The sequence below is a fragment of the Oryctolagus cuniculus genome, chromosome 12 (assembly GCF_051225735.1).
Source record: "Oryctolagus cuniculus isolate XC-2025 breed Fujian yellow rabbit chromosome 12, ASM5122573v1, whole genome shotgun sequence".
In the NCBI taxonomy this organism is placed as follows: Eukaryota; Metazoa; Chordata; class Mammalia; order Lagomorpha; family Leporidae; genus Oryctolagus; species Oryctolagus cuniculus.
In genome coordinates, this window is record NC_142878.1 from 73,159,239 (window position 1) to 73,183,987 (window position 24,749).

At 50.6% G+C, this 24,749-nt stretch overlaps 1 protein-coding gene across 1 annotated transcript; it reads right to left on the minus strand.

Annotated features, from left to right (window-relative positions):
- Positions 1-1,611: 1,611 nt before the first annotated feature.
- HDC (histidine decarboxylase) lies at positions 1,612-23,136 on the minus strand. Its single transcript, XM_002717805.6, has 12 exons — positions 22,968-23,136; positions 20,964-21,136; positions 16,266-16,379; positions 14,971-15,093; positions 11,394-11,528; positions 11,010-11,153; positions 10,132-10,198; positions 9,228-9,390; positions 9,045-9,135; positions 5,204-5,302; positions 2,796-2,897; positions 1,612-2,678 (listed from the first exon to the last, which is right to left on the minus strand). The coding sequence occupies exons 1-12, from the start codon at positions 22,996-22,998 to the stop codon at positions 1,935-1,937; spliced, it is 1,986 nt and encodes a 661-aa protein (XP_002717851.3). The 5' UTR covers positions 22,999-23,136; the 3' UTR covers positions 1,612-1,934.
- Between the last annotated feature and the right edge of the window lie 1,613 nt (positions 23,137-24,749).

Sequence of the window (24,749 nt, forward strand, 5' to 3'; positions counted from 1 at the left end):
CCCCGTCCCAAGCCAGACCCCCTTAACAAGAAAAAGAAAAGAAAGCTCAGGGCTGCCTGAACAGCTTTCTGTTTGCTCCACCTCAAAATAGGGCCCCACCTCCTACCTCCCAGTCTCTATGGGAGTGTAGGAACCAAACCTCCAGATCAGTTAATAAAGGCAGCAACCCCCATGCTTGTCTTTTACTACTTTCTACATTCCTGGGCTTACCAAGTGCTCTCTGGCCCCCTCCCATTCTCCATCAACCCATTCTCCCTTTACAATGTCCAGTCACCTGTGCACAAAGTGGAGTTCAGTGTATACTGGACTGTTTTGCATAAGTGAATTTCTGATTAAAATCTGCCCTTGCCATTTCAACCAACATCATGCTTTGTGTCTCTTTGAGGATCTTCATACAACCAATTTCAGGGCCGTTCCCTACAAAGGTGCCATCTGAAATGGGAAGCCAATCATTTTTTGGCCTCAGAACTAATCATGGCTAAGCTGCATGGGAGCACAGCTTTTTTTTAAAATTAATTAATTTGAAAGCCAGAGTGACACAGACCAGGAGGAGGAGGAGAGGCAAGATCTTCCATCTACTAGTTCATTCCCCAAATGGCCACAACAGCCAAGGCTGGGCCAGGCCAAAGGCAGGAGCCCGAAACTCCATCCGGGTTTCTCACATGGGTGACAGGGGCCCAAGGACTTGAGCCATCTTCTGCTGCTTTCCTAGGCACATTAGCAGGGAGGTGGATCAGAAGCAGAGCAGCCAGGATTCAAACCAGTGCTACAACACAGGACGCTAGCATCACCCGCAGCAGCTTATATCCCTGCACCACAATAACAGACCCTGCACCTGACTACAGAGTCCAGAAAAAAGGAGGAGAATACACAAGTTCCAAAGCTGGAGATGGAACATTTACATGTCCTGGAGGATCCAAGGGGCCTCTGGACTGGCCTGTGAGCTCCAAATCAAGAACCTCTCCGCCGGCACTGCGGCTCACTAGGCTAATCCTCCGCCTTGCGGCACCGGCACACCGGGTTCTAGTCCCGGTTGGGGCGCCGGATTCTGTCCCGGTTGCCCCTCTTCCAAGCCAGCTCTCTGCTGTGGCCAGGGAGTGCAGTGGAGGATGGCCCAAGTGCTTGGGCCCTGCACCCCATGGGAGACCAGGAGAAGCACCTGGCTCCTGCCATCGGATCAGCGCAGTGCGCCGACCGCACCGGCCATTGGAGGGTGAACCAACGGCAAAGGAAGACCTTTCTCTCTGTCTCTCTCTCTCACTGTCCACTCTGCCTGTCAAAAAAAAAAAAAAAAAAAAAAAAGAACCTCTCGACCAGCACTGCGTGGTGAGAACAAGGAGACCTGCGTTTGCCCACTGAAAACTGAGGCACCTGGGGCCTCCGTGTCCTCGTTTTTGAACAGTAAGCCACGGTGCCTGGCTCATCACCATACTTACAAATACAAGCTGCCTGCCTTCTTCATTACCAAGGGCAAACCCACTTTCCCGTGGTTACATTCAGATCTTGAGCATCCCTGAAGAACAGAATCTTGATGGTGTCTGTGTTCAGGCTCCAGGACACGCCCTGGTTAATTTATCAACGTTTCAGTGTCAATGAGTCACACGGGACAGGTTTTGTTTCAGACACAAATACAATTTATTTCTATGTTAATTCCATGTCACAAGCTGAGCCACAGAAGCTGCCTGTCAATATGCTACCCTCAGCCTTTCTTTTTGATGAGCTACTGGAACCTTCTAGATCACGCTGGCCTACACTCTCCATTTATATGCTTTTGGGGTCAGGAACCCCTCGGAGAATCGGATACAAATTACAGACTTGCTCCCAAGGAAAATGCACACAGACATAAGCACACAAACTCGCATACAATTCTGAGGGGGTCACAGACCCCCCCACCCCGAAGCATGATCTCAAGCTCTGGCCAAGGACCTCCGTGTCTACACCATGGCCTGCAGGGGGCAGCAGGGCAGCTGGAGGCCACACTGAGAGCTGCACTCGGGAAAGCTGGGGACGCTGTAGAACTTGATGAGTTTTTTGAAGGCACTCTTCTTCAGCAGCAGCATCTCTTCTGGAAACCTGGAAAAGATTCTGACCCTGGAGGAGCCCCCGCTCCTCGCAGAGCCGTCTGTGGCCAGCGGCTTCTGAGCACACACGGGCACGCTGTGGCAGCTGAGCGAGCGCACGGTCTTCCTCTTATGCTGCACGGACAAGTACCTGAACAGGAAAGAGGACAGCCTGTGCTTGCTGACATCCGGGGCCTCCTCCGAGAAGTCGTCGAGCGGATCCTGCAAAGCTTCAACGTGGCAGCTGTCTTCGCTTCTGGTGGCTCTAGCTCCCACACGCTGAGGCTGCTTGATGATCTTCCTGGCCGGGGCTGAGTCGTCTCCCGCCGCGGGCGCAGGCGGAAGGGGCATCCCGCTGCCCAGGGCTCCGGGCTCTCGGCTTCGAGGCATGAGGTTCCTGACCTGGGGGCTGGGCTGGGAAGTGCAGTGCTGACTCAAGATGAGCGTGGCAGCGTCGCGAATGAGGTGCCAGTCCCTCAGGATGTCTTCCCTGGTGGTGAACTGGGACGTCACGGTGAAGCGGATGATCAGCTTGTCCAGGATGGTGGCAGGGATGAGGAAGAGCTGGCCAGCTCTGGCTATTTCCTTTAGCAGGCTTTCTGTGAGGCAGTTAGGACCCTGTCCGAAGGACAAAGAGACGTGAGGTCTGCATCACAGGCCCACAGGCACCCGCTGGAGCCCAGGTCTCCAGGAGACTCCACAGCCACCAGCCCCGGGGTTGGGAACAGGCCTTACCTTCAGACGGAAAACCACCAGGCCAAGGTGCCTCTTGGCAGGAATTTCAAACAAAGGGTCATTCCTGACCAGAGACTCAAAATACTTAGCCATTTCAGTACCCTGGAATTGTAAGTAGAGAGAGAACTGAGATTAATCCTCGAGCAAGGGACTAGATACGTGTAAGCATTCGCGCCACTGTGTACTCTGAAACCACTCACATCTCGGTACCGCAGAGCCCTGAGCAGCTCCTGCTTATCTTCTCCACTTGATTTTGCTCAGATTATTTTTAATTTTTTTTAAAATTTTTTTGACAGAGTTAGTGTGAGAGAGAGACAGAGAGAAAGGTCTTCCTTCCGTTGGGTCACTCCCCTAATGGCCGCTGTGGCTGGTGCACCGCACCAATCCAAAGCCAGGAGCCAGGTGCTTCTCCTGGTCTCCCATGGGATGCAGGGCCCAAGCACTTGGGCCATCCTCCACTGCTCTCCTGGGCCATAGCAGAGAGCTGGACTGGAAGAGGAGCAACCGGGACTAGAACCGGCGCCCATATGGGATGCCGGCACTGCAGGCGGAGGATTAACCAAGTGAGCCACGGCGCCAGCCCCAGATTTTGCTCAGATTCTAAGCTGGAAAATCTCCAGTGGCTCCCTACTCCCTCACACATCAGAGACCTGTAGAGGACTTGGCATGTCAGGGCTCTCTTCCAACTCCTCCCCAGGCCCAGCATCCTGGATTCCCAGCTTCCTGACTGGCCAAGGGGGGCCAGGGGGGCCCAAAGCCCAGCCCCAGCTCTTCATTCTCAGGCAGGTACAACTGAGCCACTCTAGGTCCCAGCCAGGCAAAGAGCAGCCCATGCTTCTAACACGGCCCACTGCTCATTTTTGTCATGAGCTGTGCCCGTTTGTGTACATGTTGTCCAATGGTGGGTTGTGTGCTACAATGACAGAGTGGCGCACTCACCACAGAGACACTATGGGCCACAAGGCTAAGAATCCTCACTGGATGGCTGCTTATGGAACCAATCCTTGTTACATGTGATAGGAAATGATGATAATGGTGATGATAATGACAACATATTATCATTAGAGGGGCCAGCACCGTGGTGCAGTAGGTTAATTCTCTGCCTGCGGTGTTCGAGTCCCGGCTGCTCTACTTCCAATCCAGCTCTGCTATGGCCTGGGAAAGCAACGGAGGATGGCCCAAGTCTTTGAGCTCCTGCACCCATGTGGGAGACCCTGAAGAAGCTCCTGGCTCCTGGCTTCGGATTGGTGCAGCTCAGGTCATTGCGGCCATTTAGGGAGTGAACCAGCAGATGGAAGACCTCTCTCTCTCTCTCTCTCTCTCTCTCTCTCTCTCTGCCTCTGCCTCTCTGTAACTCTGCCTTTCAAATAAATAAATAAATCTTTTAAAAAAAAGAATAAAGGGTTCTTTCTTTTAAAAAAAAATGTTCATGGGACAATGGAATTAGGGGCAAGTGTTTAGTTTAGCGGTTAAGACATCTGTTGGGATGCCACATCCTATATCAGAGTGCCTGACTCAAGCCCTGGCCCTCCTCTTAATTCCAGCTTCCTGCTAATGTACACCCAAGGAGGCAGGACGATGGCTCAAGTAGTTGCTTTCTTGCTGCCCATACAGAAAACCCAGATTAATTCTCAGCTGCCAGCTTTGACCTGGCCTAGCCCCAGCTATTGCAGGCATTTGAAGAGTGAACCAGATGGGCAGATGGGAGTGCTCTCCCTCTGTCTCCTTCCTAAGTAGTTTTTTTAAATTAAAATAGAATTACAGATACATTTTGTTGCAAATTTTTTAAACCCATGCATAGCTTTTTCTTAAGTCCCACAGCTTCCATGAAAAATGTGGCAGATGGTCTCATCTCACTTACCCCTGTGTCGCCTTCCCTAGCACAATTAATTTTGTAGTTATTGAACTGCATTGAAATGAATTCTACTATTTGTTTACAAATGGCCTTCAGTAAATAACCTGTTGACACAATGCTGCTCCAGACTTGGTAGGCCTTCTGTCCAAGCCAGGAGAGCCATGTTTCAAGAATGACCATAATGGTGACTAAAAGTTTCAGCCAGACATGACAGTCATGGGAATTCTAAAAGACAGACCTGATCCTCTCCTGGCCATACACACTATCCTTTGATTTGCTTTCTCTTCCTCTCTGCAAGCCAAGCTCTCAGGCCATCGCTCTTCATTGCTCAGCAGGGAACACAGACACAGGCAGGCCTTGGGGACATGTTGTGCTCAGCCTCCCACTAGCTAACAAAGAGCAGCCACCCTGAATAATCAAGTCCCAGAAGGCCCCCAAACCCAGACACCTGAGCCAGACACCACTCATCCCCTGGGCAGGTGTGCAAAGCAGAGACCAGTCTCCCTCCTCATGAGAAAATAACGCTCAGCCCCACAGCGTGCATGCTACATACATGTCTGACATGTGCTTGAAGATTCTTCACCCCGAAGGACCGAATCACGAACCAGAGTTTAATAGAGCGAAACCGGCGGCTCAGGGGGATCTGCCAGTGCTAGAAACAGAGGAACACGGGGCCCACGGTTAGCAACAAGGATGCCACACTCCCCCAGGTGCTCCTGAGCATTCTCCGCTGCCTGCCACCCCCTCTGGGGACGGCCCCTGTCACCATGACTCCTGAAGCTGTTGCTAAGCAGCAAGCCAAGGCACGTTACCCAAAGGGCTGCTCCATTTTGCAACCAAACGTCTGACGAAAGTGGCCAATAGACCTTGACCCTGAACCACTTGCTCTAAACACTGTTTTAAATATTCCATCTTAGCCAAGAAATTCAAGACATGGAAATTCGGTTTCTCTCCAAAAGAGCCTAAGTTCCCTGAATAGCACAAAACAAAGTTTTATTTCTATTCCTCCTTAAATGCACAGTGGTTAAGAGTCCAGATGCTGGAGCCTACAGACCTGGGTTTCTCCTCCAGCTCTGCTATGTCCTAGCTGTGACCTTGGGCAGCGCTACCTCCCTGGCTCATTCCTAAGACAGAGAACAAACAGCACCTCCCAGGCAAGTGATGCAAAGGCAGCAGGTACAAAGAGCTGTTGTCAGTAAGTATTGCCCATTTAGATTATTAAATATGGTGCTACAAATATTTCTGTCTAGAACCAACACAATTCCTATTTAAATTCACTGCCTTGTCCTGAGTTTTGCCTGTGAGGTTCCTATGACATCAAAGCATCACTCTAGATTTTAGACTTTAAAAGAGTACCTGAATCTCTGCCTCTATTAGAGTAAAAGTCACTCATTTATCCTGGTGATCAAATTCAATAGAGTTTAAGTTCAAAACGGTAGAAGCAGGAGTTTTGTGTAGCAGTTAAAACGCTGCCTAGGACAACAAATCCCATACTAGAGTCCCTGGAATCCAGTCTCAGCTCTGCTTCCGATTCAAACTTCCTGCTAATGCACACGCTTGGAAGCAGCAGGTGACGCTTCAAGTACTTGGGTCCCTGCTACCCACACGGGAGACCTGGACTGAGTTCCCAGCTCTTAGCTTTGGCCTGGCCCAGCCCTGGCTCTGTAGGCCTTTGAGGAGTGAAGCAGTGGATGAAAGATCTCTGTGTAAGTGTCTCTCTCTCTCTCTCTCCTTTTCAAATAAATAAATGCTTAGGTTCAAAGCTGTCATCACCACAGATCTGAAGACATCTGACTCAATTTTAAACTGATTGATTTCACAGATCTGGAAACAGCACAAAGGGTTTGAAAAAGATCTGCAGTTACCCTAATGAGCAACGTGGTTGTTAGTGACCTCAGGTGTCAGAAATCTCCTACCGCAATTTCTACTAAAAATAAATATCTGTCCCATCCACACGATTGCCAAATCCTCACAATGTCCTCATCTTCATCCTTCGCCCCAATGTCATGAGCTAGGCACAGCTGGGACATCACCCCTTTGTCAACAGACAAAGTTTCTGCCACATAAGAGAACAATGACTGTTTTCCAAAGACTGGTTTCCCTGTCCTGCCAAGGACCAGCTTGAGGACTTCAGTTTTGCCAGCAGAGGGCACCAGAACCCAGATATGGGACAAAATCCCCGTAAGGGAGAAATCTGCTCCACTCTGAGAGAATAATGAAAGGATGATAGGAGTTATCTTGAAATACGGTGTGGTTTCCAGGTGGTTATAGCCAAATATTCCACAGCGTATCTACAAGGAGAGGCAGAGACGGTTTAATTTTGATTTCTTCACAATCGTCCTATTCCCAATTGCTCCCCTCTTGCCACTGTTTCAAAACCAGCCCAAGTCAACACAGCAGGGTGGTTCTAGCCAACATTTTCTGTTGGATTGGGAAACTCGGACTTACAAAGACCGACACGGCTTTCCTTTAACTAGAGGCATTCCCCGACCCCCTCTGTAATTTCAGAGTTGAGCAGATAACCCCTTCCAAGGGCAAGACGCCGCCCCATCTGCTGGTGCCCTCTGTGCCATGGGGGAGACGGGAGCTTCCCTGGTGGCAGGAAATCTAGCCCTGGTTTTCAGGTCCCAGGGACCAGGCTCGCACATCTTCTTTCTTGGGGAGCTGCCCTCTATCTGCCTCATCTCAAAGCAAAGCTGAGCTTCTTTTGAAAGTTGCTGCCACCTTGGTGAAGAAGAGCAGCTCAGGCATGGATCCGAGCAGCTGCGAGGACTCCCAGGACCACAGCACAGAGAACAGCTTCAGCTTTCCTGGGGTTTCTCCATGGACTTGAACAAGTTGCACAGTCAACCCATCGGGTTAGAGATAGAGGGAGGAGACACAGAAAACAGCACCTTCTGGATGTAGAAGTAGAAACATCAAGTTTCCCAGCCCAGTGCTTGGGAAAGTTTAATTCAATGTTCGTATAAGTTATCTAGAAGAGAGTGGGCCCTGGAGAATCTCCACACTGATGCAAATGAACCCTAGCAAGATCTTGAGATGCTGCGGCAAATGAACAACAAAAGTAATGTGAAATCCGAACTGGACACGGATAAAGACAGTGCCCTAAGTTACGATGATCCAGGGACACCTAGGAGCATGGGCTTTTCACACTCAGGATAGGAACCTCGCCTTTTCCCCAAAGATATCCTCCCCTTGGGCTGCTAGGGAATTTGTTTTTGCATTTTAAAATTTGTGAAAGCCCACAAGAAGGGAAGTAGGGATGAGAGAATCCTATTCTTTTTTCTTCATTTACTTCTTCCACACTGCAAGCTTACTGCCTGAAATTCCAATCAAAAAAGCTTCAAAAGGGGTTAACTTGGCACAGTGGATTAAGCCACTGCTTTTGACACCAGCATCGCATATCAGAGCACTGGTTCGAGTCTCAGCTGCTCTGCTTCCAATCCAGTTCCCTGCTAATGTGCCTGGGAAGGCAGCAGAAGATGGTCCAAGTACCTGGGTACCTGACACCCATGTGAGACACCCGAACAGAGTTCCAGGCTCCTGGTGTCAACCTAGCCCAGCTCTGGCCATTCCAGCCATTTGGGGAGTAAACCAGCAGATAGATCTCTCTCTTCATGTCTCTCCTTTGCTCACTCACGCTCTCTCTCTCTCTCTTGCTCTCTCTCTCTCTCTCCCTCTGTCACTGCCTTTCAAGTAAATATATAAATCTTTTTAAAAAAAATGCTTCAAAAATCTCAAGAAAATGTGAACTGAACCAAAGAAAAATAACCAATGTATCCAAATGATGAAGGCACTACTAATTTTAAAACTAAAAGGGCAAGACAGTTCAGTTGTCCAAGGCAATAAGACAAAACTGGCTCTTCACAAAGAATGACTCATAGGTATAGGACTTTGCTCAGAGCTTCAGAGTATTAACTCATTCAATCCTCACGTAAGCCTAAGAAGCCAGAATCATCATTATCATCCTCATTTGACAGATGAGAAAATCTAGACAAAGCACATAAGCCATCTGCCCAAGAGCACATGAGTTGGTAAATGAAGAGGCAGGAGTCAAACATACACCAGCTAGCTTTAGTGTCTACGTGTTTAACTACTTTGCTATAGCAAATCTAGGCAGCTTAAAAGAAGAGCTTTTAGGAATATTATACCTATCCTATCTTGAGCATTTGCCACACAGGTATTATGTTAAGTAATCTGCAACCAAGTAGTCCAAGTCTTGTGCAATATCCCCAGGCACAACTTAAAACTAAGGGCACACAGTGGCAGTATTATGAGAGGAGGTCATAGTGTGCTCCCTTCTGAAGGGATCCGATACACAAAACACTCTGGGGGTCAGATATGGGCAGTCCCCACCGCAGAGGCCACCAGGCTGCCCACTCCTGGCTACTCACCATGAAGTCGGTGGCCGCACCCGAGTTGGCATGCCTGAGGTAGACAGGGTTCACGCTGAAGGTCTGCTGCAGCTTATACTTGTCCTTGACCCTGTGGGTTTCCCAAGGGGAGTTATTTGGCCAAGGTCTCCCTGGAGAAAACAAGGCTTTCCCACATGCCCCAAGCTGGGCGGCCACACTCACCAGAAGCCAGTGCAGTCGAAGTGCACCATCATCCACTTGGAAGGATTAAAGGTGAAGGAGTCAGCCAACTCGACGCCCTTCAGGAAGCCCCGGAACTCAGGGCACAGGAAGGCAGTGCCCGCATAAGCAGCATCGATGTGGAGCCACAGCCCCTCGCTGGCACCTGGGAGGGGCATTAGGAGAGGAGTTGCCGGCACCTATGCCGAGTGATAGGTGGCAAGAAGAACAACTGAGCTTCGCTAAAGGAGCCTTTGAGGGGACGGAGATGGGAAGAGAGAGTGTGAGCGTGGAGAAGTGGGGCTAATGAGGCATCTACGCGGCTCACCCTGGTCTGGGCAGTGGTCTGACATGCCCTTGACCTCAAACCAGAATATCCTGGCCCAGAAACAAACTTGCCAATGGCCCAGGGCGCAGTGTTAGTGCATCTAAAATAAGGATGAGAGAGAAGAGGTCTCTCTTTCCCTGTGGGTTTCTTACTTGGGGATTAAACAGATCCATGTGGGTGTCTTTTCTGCCTTTGTCTCTCCCACGATTTCCCCTACCCTACCCCTTTTCTGAAGCAGAATACAAACTATTTCACCGTGACTCCCTCACCCCGTGTTTGGGATGCAGCCTGCTTCAGTAGATTTTGACATCCTAGGGAGAGGGTGAGAAAACTTGGGGCTCTCCCACTGTTGCCTCCAAGGGCAGGACATGAGCTGTGTGTGAGCCCCTGTCACACCGCTGGGGAAGCCATGACCTGGGCAGCTCAGAAGGGGCCCTGGTGACCTCTGCTGGCTCTTCCCACATTTCCCAATTGGTCATAAGGGGTCAGGATAATCCCACAGAGCTGGTTTCAGGCTCTTGCCCTGGGATGCACCTAATATATTGCTTGTCTTCCCAGCCCGAAAGGACAGTCACTTACAGATGGGGCCCAGCTCTGAGAGGCAGTCAAATGCACAGACCCCAGTGGTCCCTAGTGTTGCACAGACCTGGAAGGAAACAAAGGCAAGGTCAGGGTGCAGGGTGGGCTCACCTGACCCGCTGGGCTGGAAAAGGATCCCACGATAGACACTATCCACCCCTCCCATTCCACAAGAACACAGTGTATTTCACACTGTGCTTTACATGACCTACAGTAAGAAACATGTTTTACAGAGCAATCTAGTCCACATATGCATGTGTTTTTGAAATAAAATCATCACAAAATAGTACCTACTCTGGCTCTTTGCATGAACTCTGATATCCTCCATTTTTATAAAGCTGGTTATGACCCACAAAATTTATTTCATAGCACACCAATGAATCGCAACTCATAACTTGCAAAACTTTGTATTCAGGGGGCCAGCACTGTGGCATAGTAGGCTAGGCCTCCACCTCCAGAGAGGGCATCCCATATGGGCACCAGTTCAAGTCCCAGTTGCTCCTCTTCTGATCCAGCTCTCTGCTATGGCCTGGGAAAGCAGTGGAGGATGGCCCAAGTGCTTGGGCCCCTGCACCTGTGTGGGAGACCCAGAAGAATCTCCTGGCTCCTGGTTTTGGATCAGCCCAGCTCCAGCCATTGTGGCCGTTTGGGGAGTGAACCAGCAAATGGAAGACTTTTCTGTCTCTCTCTCTCTCTCTCTTTGTAACTCTACCTCTCAATAAATAAATCTTTAAAAAAAAAAAAAAAAGCACCTTGGCATTCGGGGACCTTTCTGCCTGCGTCTGTTTGCAATCACGTTACTTACCTGAACTCTGCCAACATTCCTTCCTGCCCTCCCAGCTCTACGACTGTAAGTGTAGGAACACATTGCGACTTACAAAGACAGGCACCAGGCCCCGCCGCTTGTCTTCCTCGATGGCTCTCTGAAGAGCTTCCCCGCGGAGTGAGAAATTGTCATCCACAGGCAGAAATTTCATCTTCACAAGGGAAATTAAACCAGCCTTCTCCACTGAGGAGTGAGCCTAAAAGAGCCATGGGAACCTGTTGGCAAAGACTTACCCTAGTCTGAGCACTCCCCACAAGCTTCCAGAACTTCAGACTAAGGGAATCGAATACAATGTTTGAAGCTGGGCCTCCCCTACAGCTCCTGGAGACAACCTCGCAGGCCTGAGCTGCCTTGAACCTCAGGGACCTGGGGTTCATACCCAGAAGATAAGCGGCTGAACCACCGCCCGGAGGCTGTCCCGTGCCTGGGAACTCACCTGGTCAGAGGCATAGGCCACGAGTCGGGCATTCAGGGAGGACTCATCGGCATCAGGCTCAGACGCTTGCATCTCCAGGATTTTGTTCTTCCTTGCTGCCAGCAACGCGATCAAAGTGGATTCGCTGACTGTGCTCTGTGGCGGAAGGAGGGTTACCAGGGGCAGCCTCTCTCTGTGTTCTCCCACCAGATTTCCCCCAGCTTTCAGAGCTGCGCCGTGTGCACGTGTGGGTGAGAGCTATTCACAAAGAAGCACACGGCTCCTGACTGAGGAGCTTCCCTGCCCCCGACTCACAACGCTGTTCTGCATTCTGCAGCCAGGTGGCTCCTAGGAACCAACATCTGTCGGAGAGGCCACAGACACCAAAGGAACTTGCACGCACCAGAGATATGAGTTTCCCAGACAAAACTTACTGAAAAGGAAGAACTCTGTCTCTTAGGTGGGGAAAGGGAGTCTGAGTCCACAGCGATCTCCCGGAGCAAGTCCCGGCTCTGCGAGAGACTGCTCACTTTGGCCTCGGTTTTGCTCTCAATGGTTGAGGCCTTGGGCTAATAGCGCCCCTCCAGGAGACTTTCTTTTCTTTTCTTTTTTTTTTAGGGGGGGAGAGGGGAGACGGGTGGTGGCACACAAATGGATATTTTATTACATTATTAAAGTATCACCAAACACTTAAAATCCAGGTTTTTGTTTCGGTAGTCAGACAATCCTCAGATCTTACTCATCAGCCTGCTGAACGATTCCTTTTTCAGAGACATGCAGATCCAAAATCTCTCTGATATCCTGGTTTTTGACTATTTCTGCCTGTTGAATTAGCAGCTGAATTTGAAGTAAGTCCAAAGTTATTTTCCTTAAGGATTAATTCCTCTTTCTAGGCTTGAGCTGTTGAACAAAGAATGCCTGGCCCCATCCAAACGCGTTGGATGTACTTTTCACCCAAGAAACTTTAGATGTCAACCAGAGACCCATTCTCCTGAATAAGCAGGTGGATGGGGAAGGGAGCTAGACAAACCTCACCGGGTAACAGAGCCCAGGGAGACGCTCTCCATCATGTTCTCTCCATGACTACAGGCAACACCAGTTGCCTTCTCGTTCCTCACCATCTGTCAACCTGGAGCCTCTTCTTTTTCTTTCCAATGAAACTGAGTTCTACACTCATGTGATTGAAGCTCTCTACAGGGCTCCTCTGGAGCCCTCACAGTAACTGTGCACCCCTTCCGACTGAAGTTGACATTTCCTGGAATGGCCTCAGTCTCATTGCTATGAATGGGCTTCATTCTTGCAGTAGATGTGGCAAAGAGCAGAGTGACAGAATGAGGACAGACACAGATAAAGTGAGATTTTCCATCTGTTGGTTTATTCCTTAAATGCCTGCAACAGTTGGGGCTAAAACCAGGAGCCAGGAGCTCCATCCAAATCTCTCACATGGGTGTCAGGGACCCAAGTACTTGAACTATTGTCTGCTGCCTCCTAGAGCATTAGAAGGAAACTGGATCAGAAGCAGAAGTGAGAAGGCCCCTCAGATGGGACAAGGGCATCCCAAACAGTGGCTTAACCTGATGTGTCACAATGCCCACTTCCCAAAACTCTTTTCCATCTGTAAAATGGAAGGTACCCCCTTTAACTGCATCCTGGGATGGAAATATAAATTACCCAAACAAGAGTTGGGTGGGATTTTGCTCTGGCCATGACCGTGGGAATCTTAGGGGCCCCTCAGCTACCTCACAGGAATCCTCATGGGTTTCTCAGCTTTCATTCACTCAGTCTTGGGAGTCCTTGTTTCTTAAAAACTTCAGGTGACCTAAAGCTGACAGAATCCTGCTAAAAGTCTGGCAAATACTGTCATAGGGAGGACCAGATCCAAATAGATAGCTTGTGGATGGAAATTACCCCAGAACAAGGAAACCAGCATAAAATAGCAATAATAATAATGTGACAGACATTGTGGAGCAGTGGGTTAAGTGGCTGCTTGTGAGGCCAACATCCTATATGAGTGCTGGTTCAAGTCGCAGCTACTCCACTTCCAATCTAGCTCCATGCTAATGCACCTGGGAAGGCAGTGGAACACAGCTCAAGTACTTGGACCTCTGCCACCCATGTGGGAGACCCCAATGGAGTTCCAAGCTCCTGGCCGGGGCCTGGCCCACCCCTGGCCATTGCAGGAAAGTGAACCAACAGATGGAAGATTCTCTGTGTGTGTGTGTGTGTGTGTGTCTCCTTCCTCCTATGTAACTGCCTTTCAAGTAAATAAATCTTAAAAATATTAATACCTTTTGTCTATATCACAATTCACAGTGTCTGATATATTTTCTGTCATCCACTTGCTGCTCATACCATCTCTGATTCTTGTGCTGCCACAGAGGAGAAGAGTGATGTTCACAGAGGTTATGAGACTAACTCAGGTTCACGGGGTGAATAGTTTATATTTAGACAGGCCTGGGTTTGAATTCTCTTTCTTCTACTTATCTGCTGAGCTTCGGTTCTCTTATCTCAAAACATGGGGATGATGGTGCCGGCTTTTGGCCTAGCAGTTAAGACACCAGCGTTGCACATCAGAGAATCTGGGGTCAATACTTGGCTCCAGCTCCGGATCAACAGCAAGATTTTATACAGTTGACCTTGAGTATCTTCTTTCAGACATAATAACTGAAGTTGTAACTATTTGCCAATAACTCTGAAAATCCACAACATGCAGCAATTCGTTTTTCTTGTGAAGTTCAGATTTAATCTTGCTGCAAGGAGACAGGGAGTCACTTAACAAGCAAATAGGCCCAGCCAACTTGTCAGACCTCATCTCAGAGCAGTGGAGCTATTTTAAATGAATATTTACATTCATTTAGTCCTCAAATCCATTCTCCAGGAAACTATCATGATCTCTGTAATAATAAATAATAAAACCAGGAAAATGAGCATTACAATGGCATTTGAGAATTTGGGATTCTCAGAGTTCTCAGAACGGAGCCTCTCAAGAATGCCAGGATTTATAGGTGCAGAAGCACCCAGCAATGCACTTGGTCAGTGGGAGGCACCTGAAAGCTCCACTCTGTGGCATTATTTTTGGGGAGAAAAACATTTGAAGAATCATCACTTGATAAATAAGACATCCAAAAGATAGGGTCAGAGGATAAGATTAATCTCTTGTTGTTGTTACTTTCTTTCACTGCCAAGGATCTCCTAGACCTAAATGGGAGGGAAACAACAGCTCTCCTTGCCTTGTCTTTTCCTTACTTAACATGAAGTATAAGACGGGACCAATGAGCAGAGGCAGATTATCAGCTAAACCACCTGCATCAGTAATCCTGGAAACGTGATGACGTCTGAACTTCCCCATCTCTTTCAAAAACAAGGAGGAAGGGTGGTGAAGGTGGTGGCAGCAGTGGGCGTGAGGCACAAGCAATGGCTGCGGCCGAGTGGAAGCTATGACAATGGTGATGCCAGTCATGGAAGTGATGGGGGAGATGACGATGACTGTGGGAGACACGATAGAAACTCCACGGAGAACAAGACTGCCAGACAAGGGGGTGGCATTTCTTTCACTACTTAGCCCCTAGGCTAGGCAGAGCTCTGCCAGTGAAAGCACCTGCAAGACGCCTCCGCCCTTGCTGCCCGGGTGGTGGTGCAGGAAGTGATCTGGGAGCCCCAGCATTTTCGCCAGCCAGTCCATGACATTCATCTCCAGCTCCGTGCAGGCAGGGCTGGAAGCCTGAAAGAGGGAAAGGAACTTCGTGTGCATGGCCCCAGGCACTGAGATGCCCCTGCCAGCCCCAGAAAAGCATCTGTCTCTGCCCTGGCCCTCACTGGGCCCTGACAGTGCCAGTGGGACCCTCCCTGGAGAAGGGGTTCAATGTCAAGTGCTGTGCCCCTCTCCCACACTAAAAAGGAAACAGAATGTGGGGCCTTGGATTCACGTTGCTCTCAATGAGGCGGATTCTCCAAGTCTCCATGGAGACTTGAAGTGATTGGTTGAATTGGATTCCCCGAGTCCCTAATGGTCTCAGCTGAGAAGCACTCTCAAACCCAGGGGCTTGTTTTAGAACCGTTTCCTGAAAATGATAGTAACAGCCCGCTACACACCCTCCCAACACACCCTAGGGGAGTTCAGGCTGAAAACAGAAAGATGTAGGCCGGCGCCGCAGCTCACTAGGCTAATCCTCCACCATGCGGCACCGGCACACCAGGTTCTAGTCCCGGTCAGGGCACTGGATTCTGTCCCAGTTGCCCCTCTTCCAGGCCAGCTCTCTGCTGTGGCCAGGGAGTGCAGTGGAGGATGGCCCAAGTGCTTGGGCCCTGCACCCCATGGGAGACCAGGAAAAGCACCTGGCTCCTGCCATCGGATCAGTGCAGTGCGCCAGCCGCGGCGGCCATTGGAGGGTGAACCAATGGCAAAAAGGAAGACCTTTCTCTCTGTCTCTCTCTCTCACTGTCCACTCTGCCTGTCACAAAAAAAAAAAAAAAAAAACCAGAAAGATGTTCTAGGAGGCTTTTGCACGATGTAAAGCTGAGTCGTGCTTCAGGGAAGTCTTCAGGCATATCTGTAACTTGTCAAGGGCAAGAGCACAGGGGAAGCTGTGACCCAACGGTCATCAGAGTCACAGACTGCAGCCACGACCAGCTCTCGGGCCCAGTCTCCACTGTGTCTCTGCGAGTTGTGTGCTCTCGCTCCCGAGGAGCTAAGCTACTGAAGCCTCAATGGGGCCAATCCTCCTGATTCCCAAAGGTTAAAAGATTAGACGAGATCACTTATATATAAAGTCTAAGTTCAAAGAATATCGCCATTATTAAAATATATCTTAGAACCCAGGTCAGAAGCCAAGACTAAAAAAGGCTTCTCCCTGCTATGCTCCCACTGCCAGTAGTTCCAGCTGTGCTACTCACCCAGGTGAATCCCAAGCAGTTGATGGCATCAGCCAGCATGTCTCCCAGCAGGGATGGCCAGGAGGTGAGGGCTGGGTAGTAGGCATGCATATGCGGGCTCTGCCAGTGCACCACCTAGAGGCAGAGCACACAGAGGGTTGGCACCAGGAGGCTTCCCCCCTCAGAGACCTTCCCTGGCAAGGAAAAGCCACTCTGGAGATGGGCTGACAATTTTACAAGAGACAGAAAAGCGACCCAACCCCATGAAAGTGAGCCTCGTTTACTGGGGTTCTTGCCACCACAAGACTCATTCTCATAGCTCCTCGATGGAGCCTTTGCACACAGACCAGAGGGGAGTGCGCACAACGGGAAGCACTGTGGTCCTGATAAAGTAGGCAGGCATGCAGGTTAAAATTGAGCAGATTTGTGAACTGGAAGACCACGCCTTTGCCACGCCCCTGTGTGGCCTCATTCCCCTACCTGGCCACACCGGGGTGCCCACCAGCCAATCAGGTTAATTAACCACTCCCCTTTGGAAGTGGGTTAAAGGCCAGGCCACACGGTGGCCTCTTTCTAGGAAGGGGCTTGCTGTAGCCCTGCGCCTCCAGGGTGCATGGCCTTCGGGCCATGTGCTCTAGGCTTCCTGGCCTAGATGCTCTTACACGTGGCTGGTTCCTGGTGCTCGGTATGAACCCCTATTTACCTCCTAAATAAAGCTCTCACTCTCCTATGCATCTTTCTCACTAAATAAAAGCTTAAAACATATCATGCTGCCTCGTTTATCTGTGCCAGTATTTAGAATTCTTCTCTAAATATTAGGCAAGAACCCTCTCGGGCTTATTAATATCGGGGATTTAGTAATAAGCCCGTGGTAAAATCATATGGCACCCCCAAATTCCGGTAGTACATGTGGCACCCCGGATAGCATTTCCAGGGAACTTTAAGGGGCCACATTTTAGTGTAAAAATTTAGGGGGTCTTTCCCGATTTCACTGAGGCTGCAGGGCTCTGGGCAGGGTTCACATACCCCTCCTGTCCTCAGCCCCCAAGACAGGAAGGGGACACCATGAGCTCCAGAAGAGCAGGTGGCTGGTCTCTTCCCGTTTCTTACACAGAAGCATCTTTTGTTTTATTATTTTTAACTTAAGTCTTCCCAGGGCTGCATTTTATGGCCAAGCATCTTCTGCTGAAGGGCCCTGAGATCTCTGGGCATGCAGTAGCTAGAAGGGCCAGTGAATGGAATCAAAGCTGTTCTTAGCTTCCCAGTGGGAGTGGATCCAGGACAGAGGAAGCCAGCCCAGGAGGTCCACCTCCAGGCTAACCCCTGGGCCCACAAAGTGGAGGTGAGGAGGAGCTGGGTGGACGGAGGGTCCCCCAAGAGGGCGCGGAAGCATCCCCAGCGGCTCGCCTCATTATCTAATCACCTTCATCTCACTGCTCTGCTGGCCTGCCCCGTTCGTTTCTGCACTCATGTCCTTGGGTAATGCTGCGGCTCCTGACCAGAAGGCGCTCCCCCACAAAGACGCGGCCTGCTAACTCTGAGAAAGTGACCAAGTTTCCAGATGCTTCATCCTGGAGCTCACGGCATAACCTGCTAGAGCATCGTGCTGCCATTCAGGGTGCGCACAGCGGCTCAGTCTTTCAAGTGGAGGAACCGCGTCCTGGACAGTGTGTGTACAGAAGGAGCATAAGATTTAAGTCCAAAGGCACAGGGCCCAGTCCTTCCTCTGCCCCAGACAGATGTGTGGCCTTGTAGATCTACTGTGAAACCAATGAACTTAAACACCAAGGTCCCACATTTGTTTGGATCCCTTTCAAGGTCCGTTCTTAATTTTCTTTTATCCTAAAGAGAGCCTCAAAATGTGTACACACTTCAGACTGCATAAAATGAAGATCCTCCCCTGCCCCTCTCCACCCCACTTTCTCATCACATGGTAAGTCCTATCTCACCAGGCTGGCGGGTGGGTGAGTGGTCTGAGCAAGAAGTTTGTAAACTGTGAAGACCCACGTCAATAATAATCACATATTGGGATTGGCATTGTGGCACAGCTGATTAAGTCACCACCTGTCATGCCGGCATCCCATATGGATGCCGGTTCAAGTCCCAGCTGCTCCACTTCTGATCCAGCTCCCTGCTAATGCACCTGGGAAAGCAGCAGAGAATGGCTCAAGTCCTTGGGCCCCTGCACTCAGGTGGGAGGCCCGGAAGAAGCTCCTGGTTTGGGCCTGGCCCAGTACTGGCATTGTGGCCATTCGGGGAGTGAACCAACAGATGAAAGATCTCTCTCTCTCTCTCTCTCTCTCTAACTCTAGCTTTCAAATAAATAAATAAATCTTCCTTCGATTTCCACCAAGCAGAAGGCATGGCCAGTAACAATATCTTCCACTTTCCACCAGTATCTTATTTAGTTCCCACAGCATCCTACGCCTTAAGTTCCACCAGTAGCCCTGTGGTACAGCCAAGAACTGGGGCTGGCAGAGAGGCAGCTTCCTTGTGGTCCCCTCGTAGGGACGGATGACAGCACCAAGACAGAAGCCCAAAGCTGACTCCAGGACCAAACACCTAAGCCGAAAGGTGCCCTGCCTCCCCCGGGCCTGCCCTTCTCCATCCAGGAAAGTCACTCAGACTTTTATAACCAGGGTTGGAATTAAAGGGGAGAGGTCTGTCCCTCTCCACCGCCCCCACCCACTCCAACTTTCAAATAAATGACCAAAATGAAAAGGCCAAGGCCAACTGCCTTCCGGCTGGCCCGCAGAGGCTGCTGCAGCCTGTGATATGAGATGGAAGATGGGGCCCTCATTATCACCCTGCTTAGTGACAGTATTTTGGAAACCCCAGAGGAGGGCTTCCACCTCTGGCCCTATCAAGAGGACAATTATCCGGTCTAGTAAGATACATAAGATAAGATAAACCCCAGGGCCCCTTATCAAAAACAGTCAGACCTTGGTCCAGCACTGAACCTCCCAGAAGACACCCCTGGCAACTGTGGAATTCCTTGCAATCAAATCAATCTCACGGCATCTCCATGGGGAGCTCGCTCTCCCGGATTGCAGCTAAACCCTCAGCCAAGTGTCTGTTACAGAATGGAAGCCAGGAGATGCTCTTATCGGGAGCTGGCCTCCTCGGTAAAGCGGTCCTGCTACTGACCTCTGCAAAAGATGTTTGTGAAACCGGCGGAATGGAGGCAGAGAGGAGGGTTTGGCTGCCAACCCACTTGTCCTCGCTTCCTGTCTTTGAGGCTTCCTGACCTCTGCCCTCGGGCATGTTTCCGCCCTGGGGAAGTGTTCTTGGGGGGTTGATCTCAAGTCAGTGTGGTGATGAGCCTCAAGAAACAGATGGCTCAAGCAGAGAGAGTGAGGAGACAGCCTGGGTGCCAGGGGCGCTGCTGCGGGGTGGTGCGGGTTGGGGAGCAGCCTGTTTAACCGTAATGAAGGTGTCATCCTTTTCCTTTTCCTGTGTTGGCTGACAAGGGCCGGCTACAGCTGCTGGTGTTGCAGATTACCTGTGATTAATGAGTAATAATATTTGCACAGGAGTTTCAGGAGCCTGCTGAAAGGCGACGGCTTGCAAGGAGAAAGCACGCCGCCACCAACTGCGAACAGCTGAGCCCCGTGGTTGCGGCGCTGCCACTCAGACCCTCATCAACAAACCCTAAAAGTCGGCTTCATTATTAATCGACTGAACTTGTTTTTCTAACCCCAACCTGCAGCCGCCTCTTCCTTTAAAAATCCTTTTTGCTGGCTTGTTGGGAGGGAAAGAGCACATTTTGGATCCAGACATCCCTCTTTCCCCAAGAATGCCGGCTTCTTGAGACAAACCATTCCCTCCTACCAGCTCTGGTCTCCGGAGAATCGGCAAGCAGCAAGGGCCGAGTAACACACACGCTCGGTCACTCACCAGAGAGGGGACAGAGGGTAGGAGAAAGAGCAGAGCCTGCAAAGTAGGACAGGACTAAACTCCGGGATCTGCCGAGTACAAGACCACAAACCACTGAGCCTTGTTTTCCTCATCTGTAACCCAGGGTTGCTGTGAGAGTTAAGCGAGCTGGCCTGAGGTGTGGCTGCTGCGGTGCCTGGAACACGGCAGGGAGCCCTTACTGCTGGTGGCCACGGGGGAGTCGCAGCAGCTCCAGCCCTGCACATCCCCACCCCCCACCCCGCCCGGCCCGGCATGAGCTACTGTAGCAGGTGCACCCTCCGTCCTCCAGAGGGATCAGCCCTTCTTGCCACTGGCAAAGCAGCTCCATCACCAGGCCTCCCTCAGATAGAAAAGGACCCAGTTCCCATCTCAGGGAGAAAGGCGGGGCTGCTTCCTGGGGTCCCAGCTGACAACCAGAGCTGTGCTCTCTGTTCCCTCCCTTCCCTGCAGCGTGGTCTCACGCTGTGTGGGAGAGCCCCTGGCTCTGCCCGATGGGGCCCAGGCTCCATCTGCAAGCCTCCCTCTGTTGTCCCACCAGCCACAGTTGTCCCTCGCCTCCTGCCCTTCCCCCAGGGCCCTGCCGGACACTGTAGGCCAGCCCTGGCATCAGAAACCCACTTCCTGTTCAAGCCCAGGCCTTCTGTGTGCCCAGAAGATAGGCTGAGATGTTGGCAGCCAAGTGGCCAAAGAATGCATTGTCATCCCAGGATGACAGCAGGCAGGTCCTTCTCCAAGCCACCCCCACCCTAGCCCTCTTGTTCCCCGAAATCCAGAATCAGCCTTGCGGTCACCGTGTCTCACCCCAGGCATGATGATCCGCTCGATGTCCCCAAAGATGCTGTCCCAGCTGTCGGGCTCCTCGGGAGCACTCTCGGGAAGCTGGGCTCGCAGGTAGCCTGGCCGCACGTCTGGGGTCACCCGCCTCTCCCGCACCGTGCTCAGGTACTGGCAGATGTAATCCACCATCTCTCTCCCTAGAAGGCAGGTAGAGAAATCAGGCTCACGGTCCCTGCCCGGGGCCAGGCATTTGCACCTGTCCCTCTCGGGTCGAGGCCAAGGGGCTTGGTGAAGAAGGACGAGGGTTGCAGGCCAAGGGGAGGGAGTACCTGATTCCCCAGTCTGATCTCATCTTCAGAGTCACAACAGAAAAGCAGGAGAGGGAGGGAGTACGCACAGGAACAAGGGAGAAACCTGCAGCGCACCGGACTCATCCCAAGCGAAGCATTTGTTTTTCTTCCCCCTCCATTTAACCTCAGTCTATTTCTTTTCTCCCACCTCTCTTTTCTTCTTAGAAATATAAAGACTGTTAATTCACTAGCTTACAGGTTTTGCTAGAAACTGTAGCTCTTCGTATCAAATAATGTTTTTGCCCCATACATCTCATATTCTTGATAAGCATGGCTGGCAAGTATCCGTGCCCAATTCTCTGTAAGTTACACGCACACACACATAGGAGTTTGTGCGTACTTTCTGGGGCTCGTGGACTCCCAAGAGCACAACCATGGACCTGACAGAAACCCTGTACCAGCAGGAAGTCTCAGTGAGAGGTGGCATTGTCTCGCTCCCCACTGCCTCCACCAACAGCTCCGTGCTTACAACGTGGCTCAGGTGCTCAGAAAAGTGTACCCAGTGGATGAGCCAACGCCAAATACTCTAAAGTCACTGCAAGTTATTTATTCTTCCTTCTCTTTCATAGCCACATGAGAAGGCCCCAGTCTGTTGTTTGCTTCTTGTTCTCTTGGATTCTCTTCTCTGTTCCCCTCTCCTCTCTCTGTTTTCCCCTCTCTCTCTCTTTCTCATTGTTTTTCTCCTTTCTATGTGTGTCTGCCTGCCCATCTTAATATCAATAACCCTTCCTTCCTTCCTTAGTGTTATTCCTATCTCCCTGCAAAAAAATTATATATACATATATATAAAAAAATATATATGGCTAAGAAACCCAGCTTCCTCCCTCCGCATCTGCTCAAAGTTCTTACAAATGGAACCAGCTCCAGACAAAACTGGGGAGAAAGATTTCTGTACCCTGCTGTCTTCTCTCTGTTCCCCTCCAGCCCTCCCATGGCCCAGCGCCTCTCCCTCGCACACGTGTGTGTGCACCACTCACAGGACCCTGCTCTCAGCTAGGATTGGCTTTGGAAAGCAGTGAATAAGCCACAGCTGTGCAGGGGGTGGGGGCGGGGGGCCTGGACTCTAATAACACAGGACCATCCCTTACAGCATGGGAATTTCAGGCAATGCAACCTTGTAGTGAAGACGAATGAGCATGCATATATAGAGCTAAAGATATTCAAGATTCTCTTTGAAGTCACTACCTACTTCTCTGAAGAGAGTCACACTGGCAAACAGGGTTTCAATCATCAGACAGGCTGGATGCAAGCAGGCCCTTACTAAATACTTATGGAATGACTGACTCCATGAGAGAACACTATACCCAGATTCACGTATAGAGAAATGGATGCTAAGAAAGAAAAGCTTTTGCAGTGACTACAGAGTACTCAGGGAGACATTTAGCGATTCTAGAATATGAATAATCCTTTATGTCCCATTCAATGGGTCAAGGATCCAAATTCTCTCCTTGTGGGGAGGGTGGGGAGCATGTCACAGGAGTACAGGCATTTATGACAGTGGGGAGCGGAAAAGGAGAACGAAAGAGATGCTGACCCCGCCTCCCTTTCTAACAAAAATCCTAAGGATACAAACTTTAATGCTCCAGTCAAATGTCACCCCAAAATCTCAAGGCCACTGGTGAGCAGCCGTGTGCACAGGAATGGCATGGGGAAGGCGCCAGAGATGCCCCTCGCTCACCTCTCTCTCTGTACTCCTCCGGCTCCATCATCTCCCGAAGGGCTCAGGTGTCTTCCTGTAGACTGACAGTGAAGGCAGTGGACGGGCAGCGCAGCAGCCCTGCTTCCCGCTGGCTGGTCCTGCACACTCCTGGGCAGCCAGTGTGGGCCCCTTATTTAAAGGGTTCCCCTTTCTTTGACCTTAGCTCCACCCCTTTAGAGTCTCCTCCTCTAGGCTTAATTAATTCCACCCCACCCCCGTCCTTGTCGGGAACGGGGACCACAGCCTTGGCTGGTTAAGATTCAGGATAAAAAGTGCTGGTAAATGAACAGTGCACTTAGCAACCCGAGCCCGCAGGCAGCCTCCAGGTGAGTGCAGTAGAGGAGGCCTCGGTTCTTTCTGCCCCTGGATTCTGACAATGGTGAGCCCGAGCCACAGACAGCGCAAGGCCAAGGGTTTGCAGAATAGCCCAAATTATTAGAATGATTCCTGCCACTCTTCCCTTAACAGTGACAGAAAGCAAGGAACAGACACCTGTAGGGCAGCTCCTATGCCGGGCACCCTGTGCTTGGGAAGGGACAGATGTTATCCCTGACCACAACTGGATTGTTCTTATTACTACATAATACTGCTGTAGAGATGAGAAAACACAGATGTGCAAAGAAACAATCGTCCCTGGCACTGACAGTAGAGAGGGATGTGTAAAGAAGAGACCTGGAGAAGCTGCTGCAGCCAGTGGAACACTACTCTGGGAGCTGGAATTCTGAGCAAAACATGATCCAGCACTTCCACGTTGCCAAATACGCTAACTCGTGTGTGTGTGTGTGTGTGTGTCCTGGCATCTTGTCCTCTCGGTGGTATCTCATGAACTCCTCCTACTCCCTCATCCCTGAGGCACCGAGTTCTCTGGGCTCCCAGATGCCAGGTTTCCCACCCCCCCACCACACCCTAGGCCCTCACTCCCCCACCCTGCTCTGCTCTTCAGCCCTTAGGTGTGGGCAGGTTTCAGGGGCCCGCCCTCCTTTCATTTGTTTTCCTAGGTGGCCTTATCCATGTCTATGGCTTTAAATGTTAACCGTGTGATATCCACACAGGTATGAACCCCATTTCACCCAAGCACTCCATACCTCTGAGCCCTAAAACCTTACCTCCAACGGCCCACCTGACAAATCCCCTTGCATGGCTCTCAGGCACCTCAAAGTATGTTGCAAAACTGAATGTTAATCTTCCCCTAAAGCCCACATCCCTGCTGGTCTTCCCCATCTTAGGTCATCTCCCCATCCACCCATCCAAATGCTCAGAACACAAACCCAGGCTCGTCCTTCCTTTGCCTCCCCTGTTCCCTATCTACGCCAAGCTCTTCAAACAGTTCCACTTCCAAAATACGTCTGTCTGTCAAGTTCTCCCCACCTCCACGGCTATGATCCTATTCTCTCCCAAGCCACCATTGCCATTCACCTAGACTAGTACAAGAACCTTCTAACTTGCCTTCCTACAACTCCTGGTCACCCTTAATCTATTCTCTACGAAATAGAGTGAACTTTAAAAAAAAATGCAAATCCAATCATAGCATTTCCTAATTAAAATCCTTTAACACTGAAAAACTAAAGGAAATTCCATAAGGCAGTGTGGTACAAAATTGAGTTTTTACTTAAACCATAATAACTAATTGGAAGATATCATCTTAAAAAGACCATAAGAGTGGGCATTGGCCGGTGCCGCGACTCAATAGGCTAATCCTCCGCCTAGCAGCGCGGCACACCGGGTTCTAGTCCCAGTCGGGGCTCCGGATTCTGTCCCGGT